We start from the raw sequence: 27078 nt of genomic DNA on the forward strand, positions 1-27078 counted from the left end.
CAATAACACCATCTTATTTATTACTTCTACAAGGCATAACAAAATCATACCCCTTAAGTTGTGTTCAAGGACACAGCTGATATAAAGATCTATGAGGAGAGGAGCCTAATACTGATGTTTCCATGAAAAATGATCCCCCCCTGAAAGACAAAGCCTGGATACGTGCTGGTTATAAAACAGCTACCGCAGTTACAAATCTCACAGCCTCTTTTTTTTTTTTTTTATAAAAGAAACATGATTTGAGATTTAATTGTTTTGCTCCCACTTAACTTTTTCAGAGCCTGAATTGTTTATTTGGACTCATTCCAAGGCAACTTCAAAGTGTATTTATTCACGTCATTTATAACTTGCTTATAAAACAGAATGCTAAAAACTTGCTTACCCTTTCAGGTCATTATCTAAGGTAAATTATACTACAAGTAGCGCATTTAAAAAAGCTAATTCAAAGTGGAGAGTTTGTATATGGCTGTATTTTCATCGCTGCAAACTCTTGTGGAAATTAAAGGAAGTAGTTTGCATTTTTTACCAGTATAAAGAAAATCTTTGGAGAGAGCAGACATGTTTTTGGAAGTACTGCATCACAGAGGGTCCTGTAAAAGCTCCTGAACTATAAAGGATACTCATTTATAATCACAGTAAGATGCTACACTAATTACACTTCACAGCCTCAAAGAGTACATTCACTATGATTAAGTGCCATGCAGGAGAATTCTGATTGGATGGGTCACCTCCAGCTTGTCAGTACGCAGAAGTTTCTGGTTGGAGGAAGAGCCAGCGGTCACGGAGACGGGCGGGCTGCCGGGGACGATAACCGGAGTGCTGGGCAGGATGTCTGTTGGCACCAGACCCATGCTGTGGGACATGGGAGTCAGGTAGGGTGTGTAGCTTAAACCTGCGCTGGACCCCAGCCCCTGGCTGACTGGAAACGTCTGCTGCAGATGGAGAGAAACGACATGTTTATGACTGCTCTTTCAGTAGCTATTTTTCACATCCTTAATTAAAATGGTAAGGATAGATAAAAAAAAATGCTGAACTGAAAGATGATGGATGTAGGCAGGGACAGTGGGAAGTGGAGGGTGAAAGGCAGTAAGAGGGTATGGAGATGAGAAAGAAAGAGAGAAGTAAGGGGGAAAGAGACACCAAAGGCAAATGAACAGAGGGTGCAGCTGGGGAGAGAATGTGGCAGGTAGAGAGAGAGAGAGTGGGAAAGGGATCGGCTTGAGAAAAAAAAAAGAGAGAGGAGTGTGAGAGTAGAAACAAGAGGAGGTTCAGGTTTTTTTTGTTTTTTTTTAACCGTTATGTATCCCAGGAAGATTTTGCTGAGCATGCACGTTCTTTTTTTGTTACACCTAGCACTAAACTGATGCAGTTAAACAAAGTCACACCTGGCAGCTACCCAGTGCAACCACAGTATAGGGCTGGCTGCTGAGCAACTCCCTGAGGACAGCTGGGGACTTTTTGTACGTTGCACAAGGGCATTACAAAAGCGAAGAAAAAATTTCTGATCTTCCAAGCCTGAGACGTAATCTAAAAACAGTCAAATCTGAGAGTTTAGATAACAATAAAGTACCTTACCAAAGACTGGATAAAGTCAGTGAATCGCATTGCTTGACGCCAAACTTTTTAATGCTAATCACGACAATGGAATTCACTGCTATTTTCTCAGAGAGACAATCAATTCCCACAGTAGCGAGTTCACACTAACCACAGGTTGCATGGTGGTGCCGGGGATCATAAACTGCATTTGTTGAGCCAACATGGCGGCAGCTGTCTTCTGCTGGATCAGGTTATTTCGCCCGTTGATCTCCAGCTGGGTCTTCAGGTGAGCAGGTGGGTGGAGGTATTTGCAGTTCTCTCGTGTGCAGCGACCCTGAGCACAAGTAAACAAATGTGATGGGGGAGAGGAAGGCGAGAGGGCGAGGGAGACAAAACAAGTCGTTAATGGTCCGAAAACTTCAACTCTCTCATCAACAGCATGAACAGAAAAGCAGCCAGTTTTTTGTTGATAAAGCTGAGTGTGACTAGGCTGTGGGCCTGCCTGAGGATGTGGCAGATACGTGGGCACTGACTCCAAAACATCAGGTGCTTGAAGGCAGCATACATATTCATACAGAGTGTGAAACAGAAATTCATGGGGATGGTTTGTGCTTTTGAGCAGAAACAACGCTATGGAAGATGATTACCATTTGATCTACTAGGTTTTTAACTGGAAGGTTAAAAGGTCATGCTTGCAACATGGACACACTGTCTACCTAGTATTCGTTGCAGATTGGGGGGGGGGTAAGGCTTGCAGAGGCCATGGTGGATAAAGGCAATTACACTGTCAACCCAGAGGCTAACAGCAAACACAATAATTCAATATGGATCCAGGCTGCTGTGCTTACTGCAACGAGAGTGGGTGGAAGAGAGAGGGGAGAGGAGAGGTCAGGGGGGAGCGACAAAGTGAATGGTAGCATGAAAAAGGACTCTGGAGCTATGTGGAAGATGGTACATAAAGGCGAGGAGAGAAGAAGAAAAGATGTGGGCAGAACAGACTGTTCGGAATTAGCAGAGAGGACAAAGGTCAAGGAGAAAACAGGAGAGATGACACATCTGGCATGACACGGCAAGTCTTGGTGAATGTGATCGAGAGAAGAGGTAACTGAGCTAAGCTTAGCGCAGTCTCGCACAAACGGCTCTGCTGCTTTGTCCGAATGCCCCTTTAACTCCATGACACAGATGAGCGTCACCACAGTGGCCTGATTAGCATTATCATACTCATCACTCCTCTATATGAAAGTATGACAGGTCTGCCTAGCTTCCACGCAGTGATCGGTTATGACTGAGTTTAATTACACAAGCGCTGCTCTCAAACACTACATCCATACCCAGACAGACAAAATGACAACAAACCACCAGGCAAAGCTACACACAGGATGTGTCTCATGTACTGTAGCGGTCTGGCGTGTGCAATGATGTGTATTATATTTGACAGGGTAGGGGGACTCCAGCTGAGTAGTGCAGTGAATTGTGAAAATGCCAATGACAGACAAAAAAAGGAAACAGCCAGCTTCAAGTTGAGTGGGGAATGTATAAATATTATATCAGTCTCCTGATATTATTATCATTCTAATGATAGTTGTGATTATTAGTACATGATCTATATATATTATATATGCGTGACTGAAACCCATGTGCAAATTGTCGCTGCTAAGCAACTTAGGAGGCCTATTATCTGTCTTATGTATACTGTTACAGTAGTAGAGTTGATGTCTGTGTATGTACAAGCAATTGATATAAAGTAGTAACTCAGTTTCAGACTTAAGTTTAATAAAGTTTTTCTACTCTTGGATCTGTTTGATATCAAACTGAGTGGAGAACCTTTATAATGGTCATCTCAGGGAGACTATAACTGTGAGCATCGAAGGGGTTCACCCACCTGCTGCTTCAAATTTTACAAGGAGGATGCCAGTCAGAAGAAAAGTGAGGGGGAAAGGAGCTAAAATACTTTGTTTCAGACCTGTTTTTTGTGTTGGAATATCTGAGGTTTAAATCACCAAATGTATCTGTATCGGTTTTAAAAATCCTATATGCATGGCAAAATATACATGAATGATTATTAACTATGATTCATGCAAAGCTGCTAAATAAATAGTCTCTTCAAGTCTCATCAAAGCAAAAACCAATATAACTATCCTGCTATTCTGTTCTTCGTGGCAGATATTAAAAGGCACTCCCAAACACACTGTTAGTGTTGTTCCAATTACAACTGATTGGAAGCGCAAGAGAGCAAAGCCACAAAGGATATGAAGTCTGTAAACACTATAGGCTCCTTTGCAATCACTTTTTCACATGAGTAATAAGATACATACAAACAAAGTTGATCCCAGGTTCAAGACTTTCAGAGACCTGGGTGCAGAACTATGAGTCAAAAGAGACTGACCTCTAAAACCTGGTGTCAGAGCTGCAGTGAGCCGGCTCTGGTGTCAGAGCTGGCTCACTGCAGCCACTACCTCCCTCCTCCTTCATGGCTCACACGCACAAAATCACACCTGCCCACACATACGCATACTAAATCTCTCAATCGCAACAAGCATCACCCACACACACACATACACACACCGGCTTAGGGATGCAGGCTAATGGATATACACACTGTTGTACTCAGCTCCATTCAGGCCTGTCCAGATCAGAGGAATAATGTTAGTGCTGGACCAAAAACCTCAGAGGTGTCCAAACTAATTGAAGCCTTATGCACCGCCACCACAGTCAAAAGTGACAAAAGGTGTGTGTCGGTGCTCTATGTGTGTTTTGTGTCTCTGTGTCCACAAGAGAGGATGCGTAGGCAGGTGTAACTGTGCATGTGTGTGTCTGTGCGTGCAGGAGAAAATGTGTGGGCGGGTATAACTCTGTGTGTGTGAGAAAGGGAGCTGGTGCTGAAGCTGAGCTCTGGACAGCATCCCAAACCGAGTCTGCGGGGAAGCGCAGCATCAATATCGCGCCCCGCAGAGATCACAGACACAGACGGACACAAATAAAGAGACACGCAAAAAAACACACACACCACAGACCCTCACCGCACACTATGTCGCTCAGTTCACTCCAGACTGCACTCTGGAGCCATTACCTCACTTTCTGCTCCATATTCGGTTCATCTACAGCCAGTGAATGACATATGCTTTCTGCAAATGCTCGTCATTAGTCTTCACTTAAAGCGATGAGGTAAATGGTGGCGAAGCTCCTTGTTTTGTGATTCTTACTAAATGCAGGCCTTGGAATTGTAGAACTTTCTCCTTTTATCTCGTCAAACTTTATTTAAGAGCATTTTCTTACTGATCTATTCACGATCTTTCACAGCATTGTGCTTGGTCTTTGCATAAATTTGTTTTAATTTATCCCAGTTTTCATCTAGTCTGTAGGTGGAAGAAGAAGCAATAAAAATAAGTAGTTTCAGGGCTGCCATGGCAATAGAAGACCCAGTACTATTAAACACAGTGAAAGGATTCAGTGCTCGAATTTATTATATAAACATCCCTTATTTGCAGGAGATTGCGGGATATAGTTCGTGTACGTAAGCTATATCGATCTCCGCCTATATTTACAGTGGTGTTTAAAGCAGAATAATCAATGTTCAGTAATTTCCCCAGCAAGAAATTTTTATTTGTTAGCAGGATTACTCAAAAATTTATTGATAGATCTGCATGATATTTGTTTTTATCAGCGGTGGAGATCTTAAAAGCACCTTGTATAATTGATCCAGATCTGGATCTATTCATTTTTGGAATTATTACCAAAAATAATTGATAAAAGACATTTGGTGCCACAGTTTTTAAAACAAATTATCCTGATATTCGCAGGAAAATATCACAAACTAATCTACAGATATTTTTCTGGACCCAGAGTTGCAGTTTATGCATATCAGACCTTTTTTTCTTCTTTTTGTTGTTAGTTACCGTGTCAAATCTCAAAAGACATTAAAAGTTTATAGTGACACAAAAGTCATACAACTTATGTAGATCCGTGGGACTGAAGTAGTTAAAAACTCAAAGGTTAGCAGATGTTAAAACATGTTTCGGCATAAGTGTGTAAGGTAAGGGTGTGTTGGGGACTAAGTCAAAGTTTACTTAATAAATCCCGGTTGCTAATGTGAAATGGGATCCATGAAGACCAGTTTGAGTAATGGGGTCTCAAGACACCACATCAGACACTCATAATACTGTGCAGTGAGGATCCTTGGACTGTGAAGTTCAAGGCTGCAAGATACTAAAATACCAATTTGGCCGATATAGATAACAATATTTTTACAGTCTTTTAATTTTGTTTTTGTTCTTATTTATTCACCTTTTTGTTTTACGGTAATAAATTAATCTTAAAATAATTTACTGACCTGTTTAAAAGTCTTCAAGCTCTACAGCACACAATTTGTCTACCACAGCTTTAATAAAACTGATTTGACAGCCAACAGGACCGATACTGGGTGATACCTACATGAAGCCAATATATTGATGCATCCCAACTGCACATTGGCTTTTATTGCTATGAAACTTGTCTTGATTATTGTGTATGAGTACGCATGAAAGGCTGCAATCTTTTAGATTGATTACCAAAGCTGGTGTGAACACAGCCTTACCTTTAACGTGTCAAAGTGTCAGAGTTTGTTTTTCTGTTATTGAGTGTCTTTTAAGAGCTTAACCTTCTCTTTGGATAATCATAAGCGGAATATGAATGGGCTATAAATACGTTTAACTGAGCCTCAAAACGGCTTGTAAAACATTAGGTTTCAGACACAAGAAGAAATGAGGTCATTTAAAAGAATTTCAGCTGTGTTCAGACTAGATGTTTAAGGTCAGTGAATCTAAGACTATTACAGGCTAAATCTAGACATGGAGACATAATAGTTAATGCTGAAAAGTTCAAAGCAAAGAGAAGGTTAATAAAAACGTACACCCCAAGACATAGAATATTCATTATACTCATCCAGGTGGTAATTTTGGTAATTGGACACAGCAGCAAAGAGGGATGAAGATCTAACATATGCTTAATCGCAGACATGATAATAATAATTCTTGCTTAAATAAAATATGGCAAGGCAAATTGCAGTTACGATCTAGTGATGGCTACACATATCAATTTGGGAGTGCGATAATGATGGTCATGAATGAAGGGTCCAGGCTGCAGTTTGAAATGCCACACTTGATGATTCAAAGCACATAAGATGAGGTAAGCTTTGTGGAAAGGCACCGCTGCATCGCACATAAAAACGAAGCGTGTTTATGGCTTATGGTTTAAGCAGTGAGCTGGTTCACCAACGCATCGATGACGGTGCTAAAAAGCTGTGGCTGATGACAGTGCTGTGCCATCATCTGGTTTTAAGCCTTCATCCTTTGAGAGGGTGGCAGGCACATGCAAATACACAAACTCCCACACAGAAAGACACACACGCACACACACGCACAGGCCAAGTGCACTATGCCTTCTGTCTAAGCTACCCACTCAGAGCAGAGCAGAAATCCATTCATCGTGGGCATTGCCTCTGAGCAGCTGTCTATGAAAAGGATCTTTGAAAGCACCACGGCACCTCTGTGATTCGTACGCCGGCCGCTGGTGTGTAGCCATAGCTACACTGCAAAATTACACCTTTCTCGAGGATCGCTCACATGGCAATTTCTTATTGCAGGCTGCAGGGTTGCCCTTGTATGGATGAATGCTGTGATCCATGCTTTGGGATACACTAATAACTGCTTTGATTCAGATTGGATAATTATTTGCATCGCAGTGAGAAACAAATGACAATGAAGGCGAGATCAAAGATAAATTAGTGGTTGCTTTCACCTGACATAAAGCCTCAGTTCGAGAGCTGATAAAACATATTACTTGCAGTGATGTCCTTCAAATCCCCACAGCCATTGCCAACAAAACAAAACAGCACTTACTGTTTGCCAAGTTTTCATATACGATTATTGCCCATACAAATGGGCTCCACGTTATGGCTGTTCCGAGGGGGAAGGGGATAAAGAGACCTAATTTCATAAACAGATTAGGATTACACTCACTTCACCCACTGCGGCTCCTTCAGTTGTTCATGGAAATCAAACAACAATGTTAAAAGCTTTTTTTTCTTTGTATTATATTAACTGCTACTATGTCACATTTACCATATTATCATTTTACTTAATGAGGATAAGTCTGAAGATCTCAGACATTGTCTGGCGTTTGTCTCGAGTGCCTAAACAATGTGTGCCTTACTTTAAACATATATCTACAGACTGATATATAATAAAAAGCGTGTTATTTGCAGACCTAAACTGTTGTCTTGTTATCATTCATGGCACTGAAAAAGAAGGATAACTAATTTTTCTCAGCAATCCGCTGATCACGCTCCCAATCTGTCATGGCCACACAGTTGACAAACCTTTAGCAAAAGGCAAAGTGGGAGAGAAAAACACACGGCAAACATTTACTGCAGCAAACACGCTGGTATGAGAACACAAAACACACACATACACACACACACAAACCTTTTTACACAGTGACAAAGTGCTGAGGAGGGTACAACAGTGCTTCTACACAAACATGACAGAGCTATCACACTGCAACACTCACAGATACACAGAGGCAGGGCTAAGCCTACAGAAAACATCCTCTGACTGTGTGATGCACATTTTAAACTGCCAGTGCTGAACTACTTTGTTGTGATTTTTGTCCTTTTGTATTTTTTTTTCCACGGTCAACTTTGGATGTCTGGATGCACTTCCACAGTGAAAAGACAAATGATTAGATACACCACAGCAAAGTCTAATTATCTTCTGAGTCAGCTGTGGCTGCTAAGCACCTGATTCAGAGCCACACTTAAATTAATTTGCTACTATTGTCACTTAAAGCAATAAAACAAATCGAACAAAAGGTAAATTAAAACTATTTTTTACTATTTTTTTTACACAGGATAATTACTACTACAATTACAAAGCCATAATTACACTACAGCCACTTCTGGAGGTGGCACACATTAGTGAAGTGTAAAATAAATTCACAGGGAACACTGGCTCAAACGGCCCATGTATAACCCTGGCATCTTCATCAGTGGCAGAAACCCCTTCCACAACGCCACCCCGCCTCCTTCATCAGCCCCGGCTGAATGGTCAGAGTGATGACTGTTGTGTGTCTGTGGGTGGCACAGACACAGAGGGCCAGTCTTCCACCCCCTCCACAGAATAGCGCTTCACTTGTGGGCCCCTCCGTTCACCACTGTAACATTTGCATTTTGCCCTCAATGGGCGCTCTATGCTCAGCACTGCTGGAGACAGAGAGGAGCTGCCTATAGGCCGACAGAAGAGCTGAAAATGCCACTGCAAAGATGTCTGGCAACCCGCCTTTATGCTACACTCCTGTGGTTCCAATCAGCCTTAATGGGTAAACTAGGGCCCTGGTGCTTATCCCAGATTGATACGCTTGAAATGAAGCATTGATTTTCTTTCGCACATCAACACCTCAAACCGAGAAAAAAAAAAAAAACAATACTGATCAATTAGGTAGTGTTGAATCTTAAGGGTCCTGAGATGTGAGTGTGCATGCATTTCTCCATTAATCCACCCCAGTTTTCGCCAGCAGCACAGAGAAGCTGTGTACATATCTAAGCCCTCGTGATGTCTTTCTGACGTGAGAGTAGCTCTCAGTGACATGATCAATGACAGTGTGATTGGCAATATTGGCAGACTGCAATCCTGAAGAAACAATGAGGGAGGAAAATCATGGGGAAAAGAGCTTAAACACATGCATGGTCAGCACAAACCAGGCACTGGCTACATGATGGCTGAAGACTTTAGAAGTGAAAAGTCACAAAGATGGGACTCTAACTGATAATGTTTAAAGTCCAACATACCTAGCTGACTTTGGCGAACCACAAAAACGACACTAAAATGCTCACAAAGGCAGCTTCTGCAGACATTGCTTTAAAAAAAAGCTTCTGCCTTTTTTCCGACAGGACGTCCATCAGAGAAGCTGTAACAATGTCTTCTTCCCCACATTTATCCGATTGTCCTTCTCAGCGTGAAAGCAGGAGGGCTGCTGTGAGAAACTGATTCAAATTATTCTGACGTGAAGCCTGTGATATGTGTAATCCTTTTACAGCATAGCCAAAGAACCTGTTGTAACCCAACTGACCAGCAAGAAGGGGGTGGAAAGGCACTCGCTCTCTCTTGTCTCTCAGCATTCCCACATATCTCCTTCTTTTCTCTCTCCTTCAGTGCCTTGTCTCAGCAGTGTGCCATTTATATCCAGCCTTTTAATGCTAAGCCATTTACATTGTTGAGAAATGACTTGTGGTCTTCCTTTCATTGGGTGTTTGGTTTACAGGTATTTGCACTTGTAGCTATAAATATCCAAATGAGAACATTTCATGGCTTGCAACACTTACAGTACTGAAAGCTTAGCTTAGTTTGAACCCTCAACACTCAACACATTTTGCTTTTTCTAGGGCATCCATGAAAAAAAACCCCAGTTGCACTTGTTCATAATGTCCTTCTTTCTCTCCTCTCTTAGTTTACTCCAATAGTGTCTTGTTCCAAGGACCCTAACAGCTGGTTATGGGTCAGCCTGTAACAGTTAGAGGAAAGTACTTTGGTGAAAGCCCCCAGCTATGAGACACCAACAGGACAGGCACTCTGGTGCTCAGAAGACTGGGGAAAAAAAGCAGACCCAGTGATCCCAGCAGCCGGTAAAGTAGTGAGGCGCTAGATGCACATGGACAGGGCTTCCCTTTATCCTTGAACCCACAGAATGCTCCCTCTTAAGGATCTTGTTTTGTTTTTAGGCTCTAATGGATCTGTTTGGGCTAATGGGTCTGTTTGAAGCGGTGAGGCCCCGGGACAGCAGGAAACACTGAAAATCCATTATGAAATGATAGCCAGAGGCTTTTTGTTTACATTTAGCCTGGTAATGGAGAACAGGAATCAATGGTGAAAAGCGGGAGGAAAACTAGTCATTTAAACTTAAAAACTGTGGCAACTCCAAACTTCCTTTCACGCCTGATTGTACTCTGCTCAACTCTATTTAGCATAACATATACAGAAAAGAAAACACCACTGTAGAGCACAGAGACTTGGTATTTTAGAAGCGTCTGCTTTCTTCACCTTCGCCCAAGACACACATAAGACATGTGTTGCCTCAGCAGTAATTAAGTGCCTTTGTTTCATGAGCTATAATCCCTCAGATGAACAAGTGGTAGTGTTGCTGACACGCTTGAGATTACCCAAGAAGAGGGGGGGGAAGGACAGAGAGTGGGAGAGTGGGATTAAGGTGATATAAAGTGTGTTGTTTCTTCCTTTCTTGTTTGTCCTGGGATGCCTGGATATCATGAATCTTTCTCCCACAGGCCGTAAATCTAAACACTCCCACCTCCATCTGAGGAGTGTAATAAAGCCTGTCCTTGCTGATCAAATGTCTTCAGCAACTGGATGTGTTCATTTTTCTTGTTTGGACAAAACAAGAACAAAGAACACATCGAAATTTCATCACACTGTGTCCTTATAAGTCTGTGTGGTAACATCTCTGAACAGTTGCAGCACGTTGTGCATCAGCTGAAAATCACATGCCCATGATCTCATGACACAGAAATGCACTGGGAGTCTTCAGTTAGTTAAATCCATAAAACTCTATAAAAAGAAAGTGCCTTTAAAATGCATTATTTCTAATGACCAGCAGGTAACGAGGAAGATATGGCAGAATTTGCTTTACCATGTGACTGACAAGCTGCAAGCACACAAGTATCAAATCAAATCAAATCAAATCACTTTTTATTGTCACATCACATGTGCAGGCACACTGGCACAGCACATGTGAGTGAAATTCTTGTGTGCGAGCCCCACAAGCAACAGAGATGTGCAAACACAACAACACAAACGAGCAAAATACAAGAATGCAGTATGCAGTGTCCCAATGATCATTACGTCTGGTTTCCAAACAATGAGATGACACGGCCAAAATGCTCAGCCTTCAAAGAAATTCACTAATCAATGGAAGAAGGGTTATAGACAGTCTGACTCACACCGCAGATCAGGCAGTTCAAGAAAATGTTGGAGTTGTTTGTCTAAATTCCTACTTAGAATTACAAATAAACGCTACACTAAAGATGTTTTGGTAGTGAATATGTGCCTGACTTCATGAGAGAGAAATGAAAAACAAAATGTTCTTAATCAATACACAGGGTCTTCATTAATTTTCTGCGCTACTGTGGTTAAATAGTCTGCAGGGTATAAACAATTTTCTATCAGGAGCTGTGATATATATACTTGTTGCAGGTTGTGAAAACAACCTATAGTTTAACCATCTAGGGTATGGATCGAGGAGCTTTTGTGCAGTCGTGGAGCAGCGGAAAAAAAAGAAGCCTATCAGCATTCAGCTGATGGCTATAATAACTAACTATGTTGGATACGAGTGTGAGTATTGTAACCGTCTTTTGAGGAGGCAACGTTCAAAGTGTGGCTGCAGTGGCACCGTTGCGAGGCACCTGCAAAGCCCCGGTTCCCGCTGCTAATCCAGCTGGAGGCTGAAGCCTTGCTTCAGTTAATCTGATCATCTGTGACCTGCTGAGACATGAAACCCACCCTGCAGAGCTCATTTACTCTGTACGCACAAAAACGTAAACAAGTATCAATAAGACACATAGAGGGAGATTGGCGAGGAAGCTGACATAGACACTTGGGCACAATCATACAGCGTGTTTGAAGTGAAGCAGCTGTCTCACTTTCCCATACACGTCTAAAACTATATACTATCCAAAAGAAAGGCTCAGCTATGACATTGCCACCTCTCAGTCTGTTGATAAGTGAGTCACAGCTAGAAGACGGAGGCATTAACCTGCTTTCAACAAGCTGTCATTTCCCTATGCTCATCCTGTCAGCTCTGCAATGATATGAGGGCAGTCCTACAGCTAACTTCAACTAGCCATATTGGTGAAAGACATCATAGAAATAGGTTATATGATGTTGATGGCCTAGTTTGAAAAGAACTGTGCCACATCCCCAAGAGGAAATAGCAGAAAGCCGGTAGGCTCTTTTTTAAATTTCCTAATTTTACATTTGTTGACAGATACAATTTCAATCATTCTCTAGCGATCAAAGGCAAAACTACTCCACAGTGGTGCAAAAATAGCACAAATCAGCTACAACTGCTAATGAAATAAATAAAATAATGTGGGAACATGAAAAAAAAGGCTAGCCTACATCTTTCTCTGCTGACACTATCGACCGCATGTCAGAACATGTTGAGGAGTTGTGTAAATCCATAAAACAGATAAAGGAGGATAATGAGATGGAGGGGAGAGAGGAGATCTATTCATCAAAGCCTCTTTCTAACACACTCAGCAGATAGGGGGAGAAACGCTGGATGGCTGCTTACTCTCCTGTTTGGAGATTAAAGCTTTGGTTGCTGACAAAAAAAAGTTGCGAAGTGCAGGTTTATGATTCAACCTACAAAGAAACCAGACAGTTTCTTTTACTCAAGAATTAATTTTACAATCAAACTAATAATTCAGTTATTGAGTATAATCTTGTATGTTTGATGAAACTCTCCATATGTCGGAAAGTTATTTATGTTTAATAAATACATGGTAAGCAAGACAAACCACACTCTGTGTTTCGGACTAACCTAAACATTGCGCGATGATAAATCAAGAGATGACATTATAAAAGGGAGTTAGATAGAAACAGTATCTGTATATGCAAGCATTTTAATACACTTTCTAGATCCATCTATATGTGTGAAAAAACACAACACAATATTGCTCATGTACATTGGGCGTGTATGTGCTCACGTAGAAGCCATTGCTTTTTAAAAATTCTTCGGAAGAAGAACCAGAAGGGCAAATAGTAAAACCAGAGTTTTCTTTGGCTAGGTCGATGATAAAACTGATGTTCTTAATGAAAGGAACACATGGTAAAGGGTGGCGATACCAGCAGAAAACATAGCTTGGGAGTGGCTGCGAAACAAAAAGGCCCGCATATTAGAGCGGTACTGGAAGCATTATCTATTGCCAGAAGTCTCGCCTGCACCGCAGGCAAAAAGTACTCACTACGCACCACTGACTTTGTTTTAAATGAAAATACCTCCTTGTCAATTCTGTTTTTCAGACAGAATTCAGAAAGCTGTAGAGTTGTTTGCAAGTGCCTCAGTTAATACAGTACCTTGCTAAAACACCAAATTAGATCCTGGGCACTAGAGCACTCATTTAATGTAGTAAAGTCTAAGATTTTTAACCAGCTAAATGATTGTTTTTTGTCTTTTTTATGGCTCAGAAGCATATTGTTTTCCACTCCACTGGGCAAAGTTTCCAGTCTATGACATCTTGTACACTATTTCTGTTGCAGTGCAAAAGAAGTACCCACACAAGCATGTTGAAATAAATTGTGCGTAGCTATATCAGCAACTAACTTGGATATCTGTGTCACGCTTTCCAAAAGTCTGATTTTATATATTTACTACTGTGGAATCTAGATGTACATGTAGTGATAATTTAAGGTTTGAAAGTGTCTTCAAACGCAAGTTGTTTTTGTGTTTTCGTTCTATACACAACCAAAGGTGAATAAGAGCAACATCACTTGGTTGTTTGTTGGCCCTGGTGATGAGGCCACTGAGGCCTCTTCTCTCTCCTGTGGGCTGTGGAGGCTCTAATCCCATATGGAGATGATACAAACAGTCCTCATAAGTTTGAGAACACTGAGGAAGACAGAGTAGAAGAAGTGCTCATACCTGGTTAAAGTAATAGCTGCCCTTTGGTCAAAGAAATAAGATCAATAAACCACGGTAGTGACACAGTGACTCAGCCTTTGAGCTGCAGGGTGTGTTTTATCTTAAAATCGTCCGAACGAGGCAAACACATTGATCACGTTATTCACTTATGTCATCACCTTGTCCTTTTCCTGTTTTCTCCAAGGGAAGTCAAAGCTTCCCTTGGAGAAAACAGGTCCAAAAGGAAGTGAAAGCAAACTGAATTCAGTGGCACTATGGAAATGCAAACAGGACCACATTAGAGAGCGGCAACAGTTTATTTATCAAATGCAAAATGTGCCTTTTTTGGTAAGATGGAAACAGGCATGAATCACAGGCGGTGTGCACCTGAGCCGTGCGGCTGTTAAACCTGACACTCTTCCTTCCATGCGTGTTTCGACAATTTGCGGTGCCAATTTATGGCCACCACTGTCACCACTACTCTTTCACTCTCACCCTCCTCTGTCTCCACCTTCATTCCCTCACCCACCATGGGTTGAGCCAACTCTGCGAGGGTGCGCTCTGCCAATTAGTGTCTCCCACCTGTCGCTGTGGGTCACTGGAGCAGGCATCTGCTGGGTGTGAAATTGGCCATCTCACTTTTGTCCATGAACTTTTCAAGCCCCCCCCCCCCAGCTCCTTGTTGGCCCAAACATACAACCACCCACCCACAGGAACAGAAATGCTGCTATGACCTAAAGTTGACCTTTATGGTATGGCCACCCTCTGTGGTAGGGGAAAGGAGGCAAGAGAGTGATACAAATACAAATAATACCTCTAGCTTGGGTTTTAAATAGAACAGAAGGATGCATCCTGCCAAATATGTTTTAGTGCATCAAAGGAAACACAAAAGTTGCCATTCCTATTCTGCGTAGTGATATTGCACCATTCCCACAGGTCAAACTTAACACTCTGTGTGTACTTTGTGCTTTGAGTGCCGTTAGGAATGATATCCAAAACTACATAAATAGGACACAGGTGGAAGTAAACACGGCTCATCCTTTATTAACAAACATCAGTTTATTGTTGCTGTGGGAGTTCATAGCCAAGCCAAGAAAAGAAGCGTCGACAAAGCATCATTTGAGAACCAGTACTGGATCTGAATAAGCTGAGTATGACTATGTTTTCTTAGCTTTCCTTCTAATTACAAAGCTATAAAGGGGGCCTACTGTGCTTTTCCTATTATTCTGCCATATTTTACAATGATGGAGATTCAGAAAATGACTTTGCATATATACAGGTAACACCTGTGAGCCAAAAGCTCAGGCTTCAGACAGGATCTGTGTGTGAGGGGCAGCCAATCAGAAGATAGCTGGCTTAAAGGGAGGTTGTTTAGACAGTGACTGAACTAAGGAGCTGGTAAAAGATACATAAGGATGATTATGAACCGTGAACCATACAAAGCTACTGTAGTAGAGCCCAGCAATTAAAAACGTGGAGCGTAACAGGCTCAGTTTAAGCCTTTCATTCACTAATACAGGAGCCATTTACACTGACGCCAAGACTTTCATCTAGACAGGCTCTATCAAATTACTCCATCATAGAGCTGCTTTAGCCTGGCCTATTAAGCTTGATGCTCGAGAAAAAAACTAGACTGGCCTTGAATTAATAGTCTGCTCAACCTTGTGCCACTGACTGCAACAGCATACTGGTTTGGGCGATCGGCCATTTCAGACAAAGGCACAACCCCGCATGATCTCATCAGCCTAATTCAGTCCATATGCTAACTCAAAATAAGACAAGTGACTGTCTCTTTATTATGTGTGCCAGTACAAAGCACCAACTTTTTAAGTGCCATTTCTCAAAATGGGGGTCTCCATTTAGCTCATCAGTATCTGCAGCGCAGCAGCGCGCATTGGAAGGCTTCGACAAGTAATTATGGCAGATTCCACTTTTACTGCGCAGTCCGTCACTGCCACTCAATGAGCCTGAATAGGATATGAGTCAGAACACTTCTAAAATGGAGTTCACACAGGGCACACTCCATTGTCACTTCTCTTTTTCATATGCAAGCCCAGTGTCAATCACTGTCAGTGTAGCTTTTGGTGCTTACTTTATTAGCAAAATGACTTTTTTACAGTGACATACCGACATGTAGGCTTTTGAAGTTCGCAGCACTGACAAGTCTCCACAAGGGATTGGGATGTCATGGTAGGACTGGTTTACAACTGCCTCTGACACAGCCCAACAGTCATTTAAACCAAAAAAAAGAAAAAAAGAAGAGGTCCCCTAAAGATTGCCTGCGGAGTCGGGGCGGTCTGCCTCCCCCCACCGCAGGGAAAAGGGAAACACCACCTGGGTCTGGGTGCAGTTCCCCCCTCCAGGGGCGAGAGCACCTAGACCCGGTTTGTAGAGTACGCTTGGGGAGTGTGATCGTGTGTACAGCGTCTCTTTATGTCTGTCTCCACGTTGGTTGAGTGTGGAGTAAGTGCATATGAGAGCATGAGGGTGGGAATGGATGTTTGTATCTGTGTGTGCCTGTATGTCTGTGTCTATATGTCAGGTTGGGTGTCAGGCGCCACCTCTCTGGGGACATCTCAGGCCCTCCAAGGTTTGGAGGCCTATCTCCCCCTACCACCACTTCCCCTGCCAGTGGCGGACCCCCTCAGACATCGGTGCGTTGGTGGTTCTTTGTGTCCGGGGATGGGCGTCCAGGTACACACCGGCTCACTCCTTGGCGGCCGCTTATCGGGGCCTGGAGCCTGGGGCTCGCTCGGGCCACTTCGGAGGTGGGGTGCCCCCGGCCTCTCGGCCTGGGGCTCGGTCACTCAGGCGCAGCTGGCTGCCGGCGGAGCTCACGGGCGCGTCACTGCAACTCCCCCTGGCTTCTGCTCCGCGGCTGCTGAGTGAGCCCTCATCTGGGACTCTCCTCAGCTCTTTCTGGGACAGTGGCGCAGCTGCCCCTCTGTTGGTCTTCCTTGGTCTCTTGTGTTCTGAGGGCCTCTGGATGTCTGGAGTTTTGATCTCCTCCACACCTGCTTCACGCCCTGGAGGACGGGGCTGTGGCCCCCCCACACCCTCTAGCAGATTATTACATGAAGGAACCTTTTAAAAAAACAAAAAACAAGCGCGTCCATGCTCACAGGTGTACACACGGGTGATCACACCCACAAACTACACCCTTTTTGGCTCCTACCTCAAAGCACACTGTGTTCTGTTGATCTTATGTGCTGCACAATAATGTTTAACATTTAGTATTTACTGTCATATTCCCATATATCATTGTGATGTTGTTTATTCTATTACTCTTGTTCTCTTCTGCTTGCTTTCTTTTTTCTTTCTCAGCAGGTGATCCAGGTGATTGATATATGCATTTTTTTTCTCTGCCCGTTCTGTTGGTTTTTGTCTTTTGCCCTTCTCCCCCGTCCCTCTTCTCAGCTGTTTCTCTTTCCCTCTTTCTTTCTCCCCTTCTTTCCCCCAGTCAAGTCTGTCCCGTATTCAGTAAGTGAAAATAAAATAAACAATAAAAGGTGAATCAAATGGACCATTACGGCAAGGCTGGGATGGTCAGTTTGGTAAAGTAAATCCGTTGGGCATCTTTCTTTGCCTTTAGACAACAATTCTGATGGCAAAAGAGCCAAACGGGACAGGCCAAAAAAAAAAAAAATAAAAAATAATAATAATTATGTGTGCCAGTACAAAGCACCAACTTTTTAAGTGCCATTTCTCAAAATGGGGGTCTCCATTTAGCTCATCAGTATCTGCAGCGCAGCAGCGCGCATTGGAAGGCTTCGACAAGTAATTATGGCAGATTCCACTTTTACTGCGCAGTCCGTCACTGCCACTCAATGAGCCTGAATAGGATATGAGTCAGAACACTTCTAAAATGGAGTTCACACAGGGCACACTCCATTGTCACTTCTCTTTTTCATATGCAAGCCCAGTGTCAATCACTGTCAGTGTAGCTTTTGGTGCTTACTTTATTAGCAAAATGACTTTTTTACAGTGACATACCGACATGTAGGCTTTTGAAGTTCGCAGCACTGACAAGTCTCCACAAGGGATTGGGATGTCATGGTAGGACTGGTTTACAACTGCCTCTGACACAGCCCAACAGTCATTTAAACCAAAAAAAAGAAAAAAAGAAGAGGTCCCCTAAAGATTGCCTTTATGTTGCCTCATTAGATGGAGCCAATTAAGGAGATCTTTGTCTAATTATAAAGACTGGCCCCTAGGAGACAGCTGGGCCTGTCTGTCTAACTGTTTGCAGCTCCCAAGGTGCGTCTGCCTACAAACTGAGGGTGGTTGGGTGGAAGCATCTTGAACTCCGTGCCTCTGTAAGCTTGTCCATTTACTTATCACCAGAGAATTAAAGAACCCCGAGGAAGCAGTCAACACATTCCCAGTGAAACGATTAATTTCAGTGTTTAAAATGGGCTACAGCCAACGCCATATGCTTCAGTACACTGGCAATACAGTGATCATACTGCGGCTACCACTAGGCATCGCTTGCCCTTCCAAAGGGAGGAAAAAAACACAGAAGGCTGAAGATAATGATTTTTTTTTCAAGCATGATATACAGTGCATTTTTAATCTAAGGTTAGGTTCCAGTGAATAAAGCAGGTAAATATGTGCTACCCTTAGAAAACCTGAGTCTGTCTCTCAGTGATGATGAAACTACGTATCAATAATTAATGGGGCTGATACTAAAGGTCAACCGCACAGCATGCCTCCTGCCTCACTCTGGCATAGATCTGCCTTCTGCTTTACTGCAGAGGTGCTCACAACAGCAACAACTACTGCAGCAGTAAGGGAGTTTGAGTCCAGCTGGCTTTGAAATCATCAAATGTGAGGATGCCATTGACTCTGCAGCACTGATTTAAGTTACCTTTTTTTTTTCCACAGGCAGAAAAAAAATAATGCAGAAAATGGAGTACTTTATCAGCACTGTGGGCAGCTGAGAGAGATGGAAAAAGAGGATGACTCAGAGGTAGTGGGTGGACTGAGACCAGGTGAGACACTGGTACAGCAGATGGGCAGATTTTCAGTGCTCAGTCGTTCCATCATGTTGCAGGCAGCTCATTGGATGAAGAACACCTACTATTCAATCTGACATTAAACAACAGTAATGCCATACATCTTTTTTTGCTTTTTTTAAAAGAGAAGACATAATAGAGTTCAAGATCAAAACTACAACCCCATTAGGTGATATAACAAAGGCTGCACATTAGCAGAATGGGAAGCAGAGAGTGCTGAATACTGGACATGTTTATCAGGCCTCATTATAGCACTGATTGGAGCGATGTAAAGCAGAACCGCCTTGGTGTATTTTTGATAAAATAACACAGTTTTTCCTGACATTTACTTTAACAAAAGTAAATACTGCTTATTCTCATCTGTCTGACATCTGAAAACCCATAATTTCCACACAAAATTGCATGAAATATTGTCCGATGATTTTCATTTGGCTCCTTGTTTTATTTTTAGGTTGGCTGCCCACATGGAAAGGAAACATTTTCACCAAAAAATCCTGTTGCTAGAGCACAAGATTTGGAACCAACAGCGCCAACAGTATCCCAGCAATTGAGCTCTGATTTCTCAGAGCAGCAAACGAGAAATGTGGAGCTGATATTGTGGAGTTTTTCAGCTACAAATGGCAGACTCACACAAACAACAACGTTGAAGCACACTGACCAACACAAATGTGGGTCAAAGCGGTGGCCCAGTTAAAATATCGGCGTGTGTTGACTTTGCTGATCAACAGCAGTAGTGTGAAATTTTAACCTGAAATTTAATTTCAGCTAAAAAAACATGTAACATGTCAGAATAACATGAAATTTAAAAGACATGGAAGCATTTTGGCTGCTCCAGATGTTTTTATTGCTATGCCATGCTCCTTCATAATACTAATTATAAAAGCATCTTGATCAGACTATCTTAGTCAGCACAAACCTTTTGTAACACAACAAGTAGAGATGTCAGTACATGTCATGTTGTTATGCCGATATCAGGTAACAACGCCGATAACAACTAATACTGACTGTTTAACATCAATGGATCCCCATGTAATATAATAATATAACACAGAAGACAACATTTGAACTTCTACAGTAGGGCTGGGCCATATTATACCGTTCACGGTAATACCGGTATAATGTTAGGCAACGATAGGAAAATGAAATATCGCGATAGAATGGGAGTAAAACGCGCATGCGCAGTGCCTTTGTTTTCATACGCACATGGCCGATTGTTGAGTGAAACAGATGAACCAGAATTGGTTTGTAAAAATGGTGCAACTTCCGTGATGTGGAACTGGTTTGGTGTTTGTCCGTCAGATACACGACAAAGCACATTTTTTTTGCAGAACATGCAAGCGGCCGTTGTTATTGTCATATTTGTCGGACTAAGATGCTCTTAAATCTGGGAGTAATCTGGGTCCTAAACTCCGTATACTTCAGGTCAAACAACACTGCAGCGTCACTTAGAGTTAAAAACTGTCTAAATTCTTTCATCTTTAATAAAACGATCAGCATTGCTGCTTTACCAGGTGTAACTATAAAGTTTAACTTCCAGGCATCCATGAAAACAAAAGTTATTACATTTAACGGAGTTAGAAGTTAGCAGGAAGCTAGCGGAAGTTAGCTCGCTAGTTTCGCTAGTTACCTAAGCATGATATTGCATGTTCTGACTGAGAGATTTCTGAAAAAAATCAAACGTACAGCTCTGCTATCACTTCCAACATAAATGAAGACAGGAAACTAAACAGCAGTGACGTTTGTAGGGTTACTGAAGTTGGGCTAGCTAGTATATAATGATGTGCTACGTGATCGCTAGCGACACAGCTATGTTAGCATAACATAAACAGTGAAGCTGGAGGACGAACACTAACACTTTTCCACTTATAAAAGTTAACGTGAAGGTTCTTCATGGTTAGAGACAAATGCAATCGCATGGCAGGATGCTGTAAACGGACCAAACTTCAGTCAGGAGAACAACTGAGATAATCCATCCACAATACGAGGTTAGTCATTAATATACTGCAACAACATGGGAATAGAGCCGCTGCCAGAGAATTCAACATTAATGAATCAATGGTACAGAAGTGGAGGAAGCAAGAAGAATGAGTTTAATAAAGTTTGATTTATCTGACTGCTTTGTTTCGCTTAATGTGCCTTATAATCCCGTGCACCTTACGGTCCGAAAAATGCATACTGCACACTGCAGTTTAATGTTGCAAAGCACCTATTTTTAACTTCAGTGGATATTATATATGGTTATGCTCAGGATATGTCAGCCCATTTCTACTGGAAATGCCTTTTGGTTAAACTTTCAGCAAGGAATTTGCATTTGCACTGTTACATTTTTATAAAGCTTTAATGTACATAAAAACCAGCTTCTTGTTTAAGTGAAAATAAATGGAAGGTTGTCTTTTTGCGCTAGTAATGTTGTGGAGTTGTATTTTGTCTCGCATCAATTATATCGTCGGTTATATCGTTATCGCAAATTTTCAAATATATATCGTGATAAATATTTTTGGCCATATCGCCCTGCTCTATTCTACAGGATGTAAACTATCAACCAAATTATAACACACAGTCTCAATGATCAACATATGACCTATAAATGTGACCAGATGTAAAACAGAATTTTCTACACTGCTCAAGGACTCCTTACAAATCCCACTATAACAGTGATCTATCACTGGGGTTTAATGGTGGGTAATATGCTTTCACATGCATAAACAAATGTTTTTGTGGTTCTTCTTTTAAACATTTCCAGCACACAGAGTGACCAGACTGACTAACTAGACCTGAGTAGGAAACAGAGATCTGATCAGACTTCCCTCTCCCTGACTCTTATCTCTATACCTTTGTAGATGTTTTCAGATAGACTGGGGCTGTGGAGGGGGTGAAATCACATGGATCAAATGAAATTTGGCATGGTTTGCACTGGCAAGATAGTGTGTGTGCATGCATTTGTCTGCCTACGAGGAGGCCTGTTTAAGGAACGGTAGCAGTGTGGGGTCTCCTAGGGGCTCATCAAAAGCATGCCGCATCCACTGCAGCCCCACATTAGGCTCAAGTCAGTGCCTCATTGTGTCTGGGTGAATGACCCTGGGGGGACACCAACTCCTGCTGCGCGGCATACATTCCCCTCCACATGTTTGCTCTGCCCAGGGTGTGGCCCAGTTCGGGAGGATTACACTGAGGAATGTAGCCGAGCCCATCTTTTAAAACAAGAGAGGAGAAGCAAACTGAGGCCACGGGCAGAAAGTTCATGTTCACTGAAGCTTCCCACAAAAATTCAAATGTACTGAGCTCAGAGGGGGGAAGCTATGGTTAAGTTACAGATCCATTAAACTTAAAAAGAGGTCTTTGGGCTGCATTAGTATTTATGTTTCAATGACTGCTTTCTGTCTTGACAGGTTTATCTGGAGTAAGAAATTAAATCAAGGTAGTAGGCACACTTCTCTTGAATCCTAATAAGAGTTTTTGATAAGTGGCTTAAGTTTTTGCTCTACTTCCCTACCTGGTGAGATCTGTCGTTTACAGACAGGAAACAACCTTAAAGTCCCACCTTCACAGTTTTACTCTTGTATTTTTATTCTCTTAACCGTTCAAATATGAACACCTTCCCTTCTTCCCATGTTCCCTCGCTTCTTTATTTTCAGCCGTCCCACGCCCTCCGATAACACACTTACAGTGGAGCATGCTCTTTTAAAGCACAGTCCGGATTAAGGTGTTCTTACTAAGTGAGGGAAACCAGGGCGCTTCATCCCCATGGGGACTGTGGCGAGCTTGTGATACAAATGAGAAAACTGCACACCTGAAAGTAGTAGCTCCTATTGTTTGTCCTGCTTCACTGCTTTCTTTTTGACGACTGCAACTTGACGAAACATGATCGCGCTCAGATGCAGCAGGCTACCCCCCACCCCCAGCCCCAACTCTCAGCCTACGGAAGCTCATTCAGGCGTGGTGGTCACCTGGTAAAATGTTACTGGTGCAAATAAGTGTGGGGGAGGAAATCTAAACAGACCGTGCTGTCAGGCATTCAGTCTGTTTTGTAAAGGCTTCAAAGTCTGCAAAGGCACCAGTGAAACTCTAAAATGGCTGTTAATTTTCTGCAGCTGATTATTATACATATGTGTCTTATGCTTTAACTTAGAATGAAAAAAACCCCATCCAGACATGTCAAATATAGTCAAACCTAACCACTGACGAAAGGCTGATGTCTAATGGTTGCACAGTCAATGTGACATCATCACATGACCGGCATGATTGCATTTACTCCATTAAGGTAGGTATTCTCATTCATTTACTACCCAAGCCCTCTCTTCCACTCATCTCTACCACCACCACCACTCTATGATGGTTTCCATGGTCACGGTGCAACAATTATCAAAGAGCTTAAAGGAAATGGCTTCAACCACAACACATCTCTGAAACTACTGGAGACACAGAGCTGCCTCTCTCGGTTTTCTATCATGTTTAGCTCGAATTATGTCAAAGTTGCAACGGAAGAAATTATGTAAACAGATTAAGACAAATCAAGGTTCAGATGACAGCACAGACTTAACGTTCTTGTTTTGACTTACTGATAGAACTATATCTCCATATTTATTTAGTTTAAAATAAGCTAGCTGTATGGAGGTAATTTGCTGCTGACATACAACAATTTGTATTCATATATGACATTTAAATGTCATGTTCTGTCTAGCAGCCACCAAACCTGTCTGAACTTGTTCCATTTGAATGTCATTTTCCTAATTCAGAAGATAAAACATAGACAAGATTGTTAACACCACTAACATATAGAATAGCCTTTTATTCTCATTCTACATGTACAACGAAATTGTGACTATCGCAAAGCAAGAGAACAAACATACTAAAACTATTTGGACAGTTATGGGAGCAGAGCTGGGCTATAATGGGCTCCATAGCCATGTTGGAAATCTGATATGTGGTTGAAAAAACAGTTGACATATCTGAAAAGTTCCCACTGCGAGGTCACCACTCCCAAACGTTCCTGTCAGGTCTCAATTGAAACGAATGATACTTTATAACCCCTCTCATGCACACCGACTAAATGTTAGTTCAGCTTTAGCTGGACAGGGATGAAGAAGCTTCTCCTATTTTGAGAGATGATAAATGTAGCATAGAAGGGCTGTTTCTAAAACCCACAGAGTAAAGCAGGGGACAAAAATAATCCCCTAGAAATTACACCATAGAAATGCTGAGAGCAGCACCGTGTGAGGGTGCTGCAAGCGTTATGATTGAGAAAGTAGGAAGTAAACGAGAAAGGAGTGATCCCTCACCATTATTTAACCCATGCAAAACTCTCTAACAGAAAATGCAAAACCAGATATTTCAGATAAAAGAAACATGCACGAGCGACTGTTTGACCACACTACGAAAGTCCCCCTCTAACGTAGACATGCATTTGCCGTAAAACCCATGATCTGGTGGCTTCACTGCTTGCTGGAGTTTCTTATTATTGGAAATCTAAAAAGCCACGCTGTTCTTTGGGTCTCTTGGGTAAAGACGGATCCCCACACAACAGCAATAAGTGAATTATGCTTTCAAATGCAATTTATATCCAGCAGAACTACAACGCCCAATTGTCCGCCAATTCTGCGAGGTATAACTTTCCACCTTAATTAAGCAGTCCTGCTGCATCATGTTTTAATTGAATTGCACCTTTTAGAAGCTGCATTATGAAAAAAAAATGACCAAAACAAGTCAGAGATCCCTGCAATTTACATATCACCATGTCCCAAGTCATTAGATTTAAAAAAACAAATGCTGTGCAGCCCAAAGTAAAATATCAGTAAGAAAATTAGGGCATAAGCGTTCATCCAAAATAAAATAAAAAGCAAATGCTTTTATTTTGGCAGAGAGCTGACAAGTTTAAGATAAAACTATGATGGTGCAGAGCCGCTGTGGTCACAGAAGTGTTTTTAGAAACTCAAAACAGCGACCATTCCTTGGAATGTTTGCCTACTGCTGCTCGACAAGCGCAGCAGCAGTGCTACACCTCCTTCTCTGCTCCTTTCCCAAGCACTACCATTTACGTGTTTATGAGAAAGACCGTTCTGATCGTTGGCCAAGTCATGCCTGGCAGCACCCAACCCTGGCATGATAACCCTATCGGATGAGAAGACCCAGGAAGATGATACGGGCATAATGGGGGTGAAAATCAGCCTGCAATGGACTGAAACACACTTCCTAATGCATAATAAAGCATTCATTCTCTTGTCACGAGGAAAGTCTTTGCGAGAGTGGGGGTGAGTTGGAGTTAAAAAGTACAGAGAATACTGTATTCTCCTTCTGTCAGTGGGCTGGATGGGGAAATTAGGGTTAGAAGGGGTGAAATTTTGTGTCTTTGTCTATACATTTAGCTTTTTAGTTGCATTAGGAGTTAAGCTGGGTTAAGGAGGCAGTCTTCAATGACAGCAGAAGATCGTAGATTAACAGGCTGCCAGACAAGTCCGGGCGGTAAATGTAAGAAATGCTACTGTTTTGCTAGAATACTGCAGTATAATGCAAGCCACTTATGGAAGGGAAAAAAGCCCATGTAGGGGAGAGATACCAGCAAAAAACTCTTATCCTGTGTCATGACCTTTAGATTTTAAATTTTTTTAAAAATTAAGAAACCCCCCAAGCAGTAAACCAGCACTTATATGGATCAGGATGGTGTAATAGCTGGCAACAAATACAACAACATCAACGGTGTGGGAGCAGACTTATCTATTTGTTATACTAACTGTCTATGGTTGTGAAGCTGTAGTTAGGCGTGCTTATCTTTTTTCTGGTCTAACGTATACAAAACACAAATTTGCATGGCATGAAGTAGAGCTGAGCCAGTAATGAAGCCACAATGAAGTTGTATGCTTGCGTAATAAAGTATACCATGCAGAAAAAAGAAAACATTTCACCTTATCTGGGGCAAATTTAGCAAACTTTTCAAGTTTTTGTTTACGTGATTTTATGCATGCAATCCTTAGGACCCATCCACTACTGATGTAAAAGTAATGGATATCTCCCCATATATTTAGGTAGCTTCAGAAACTGTCCCAGTAACTGTCAGGAGGTTTTGCTGTTAAGGAAAAAAAGGCTTACTTGTAGATGGCCTTTGGTCAGACCACAAAAAAACAAGAAAGAAAGAAAGAAAGAAAGAAGAAGTCTGGTCGCTGTGGTCAGAAATCCCTTAAGGAAACAAATGGGAATCAGTCGAGGATGCTTGTAGTCCATACCTGAAAATGTTCTGGGTAGAAACTACCATCAAGATTGTGTATTATAACAGAAGTGATAACATAAAGGCATTTTTAAAGTATGTCAATAATGATAACTGAGAACAGGGTTTACAGCATAACTTGAGGCTTTGATATCCAGAAATCCTGAGTGCACATTGTACACATAGACTTTTCTTTTATTCTACAGCTTAAGCCACAGCTGAAGAATGAATTGCCAAATGACTGCCTCAAAGCCAGTGTTTACACAAAAAAATGTCACAGAGCACAGTCTAAACTAAACATAGTATGAGGTTGACTACTCAGGTCATTCTAGTTCCCCTTCAGCCAAGAATGCCAACTTGGAGTTATTAAGGAAATCATAGCGATTGCAGAGATTCCATATCAGGCTTAACCTTACTTGGTGCAACAACAAATCAGTTCTGATTAGAGTCAGCTGTTTGCTCATTAAACAATCACGGCATAAGAGCTCAGAAGAGCTGGCAGCTGGGAAAGAATGTCACTCAGTGGCTGACTGTTAGCAATAACTTAGCCAAGGAAGGAGCTTGTAGCAACATAAAAGCAGCTTGTTTCTTTACAGTGTCAAATAAATAAAGACCATGAGAAACTTTGGAATGAAACTGACTTCTTACACATTTTGCAATGTG

At 42.0% G+C, this 27078-nt stretch overlaps 1 protein-coding gene across 19 annotated transcripts in view; it reads right to left on the bottom strand.

The window, feature by feature from the left end:
• The window catches only part of mbnl2 (muscleblind-like splicing regulator 2), a 56257-nt gene that overhangs the window by 17013 nt on the left and 12166 nt on the right, over window positions 1–27078 (bottom strand). For 18 of the 19 annotated variants that reach the window (XM_004552643.6, XM_076880318.1, XM_012919464.5 and 15 more), the window contains 2 exons: window positions 1706–1870; window positions 729–932 (listed from right to left, as the gene is read on the bottom strand). In XM_004552643.6, coding sequence (XP_004552700.2) covers window positions 729–932; window positions 1706–1870 — 369 coding nt within the window. The remainder of the gene's footprint in view (window positions 1–728; window positions 933–1705; window positions 1871–27078) is intronic. The other variant, XM_076880320.1, reaches the window with a different exon arrangement.

The sequence above is a fragment of the Maylandia zebra genome, linkage group LG23 (genome assembly GCF_041146795.1).
Source record: "Maylandia zebra isolate NMK-2024a linkage group LG23, Mzebra_GT3a, whole genome shotgun sequence".
Taxonomy (NCBI): Eukaryota; Metazoa; Chordata; class Actinopteri; order Cichliformes; family Cichlidae; genus Maylandia; species Maylandia zebra.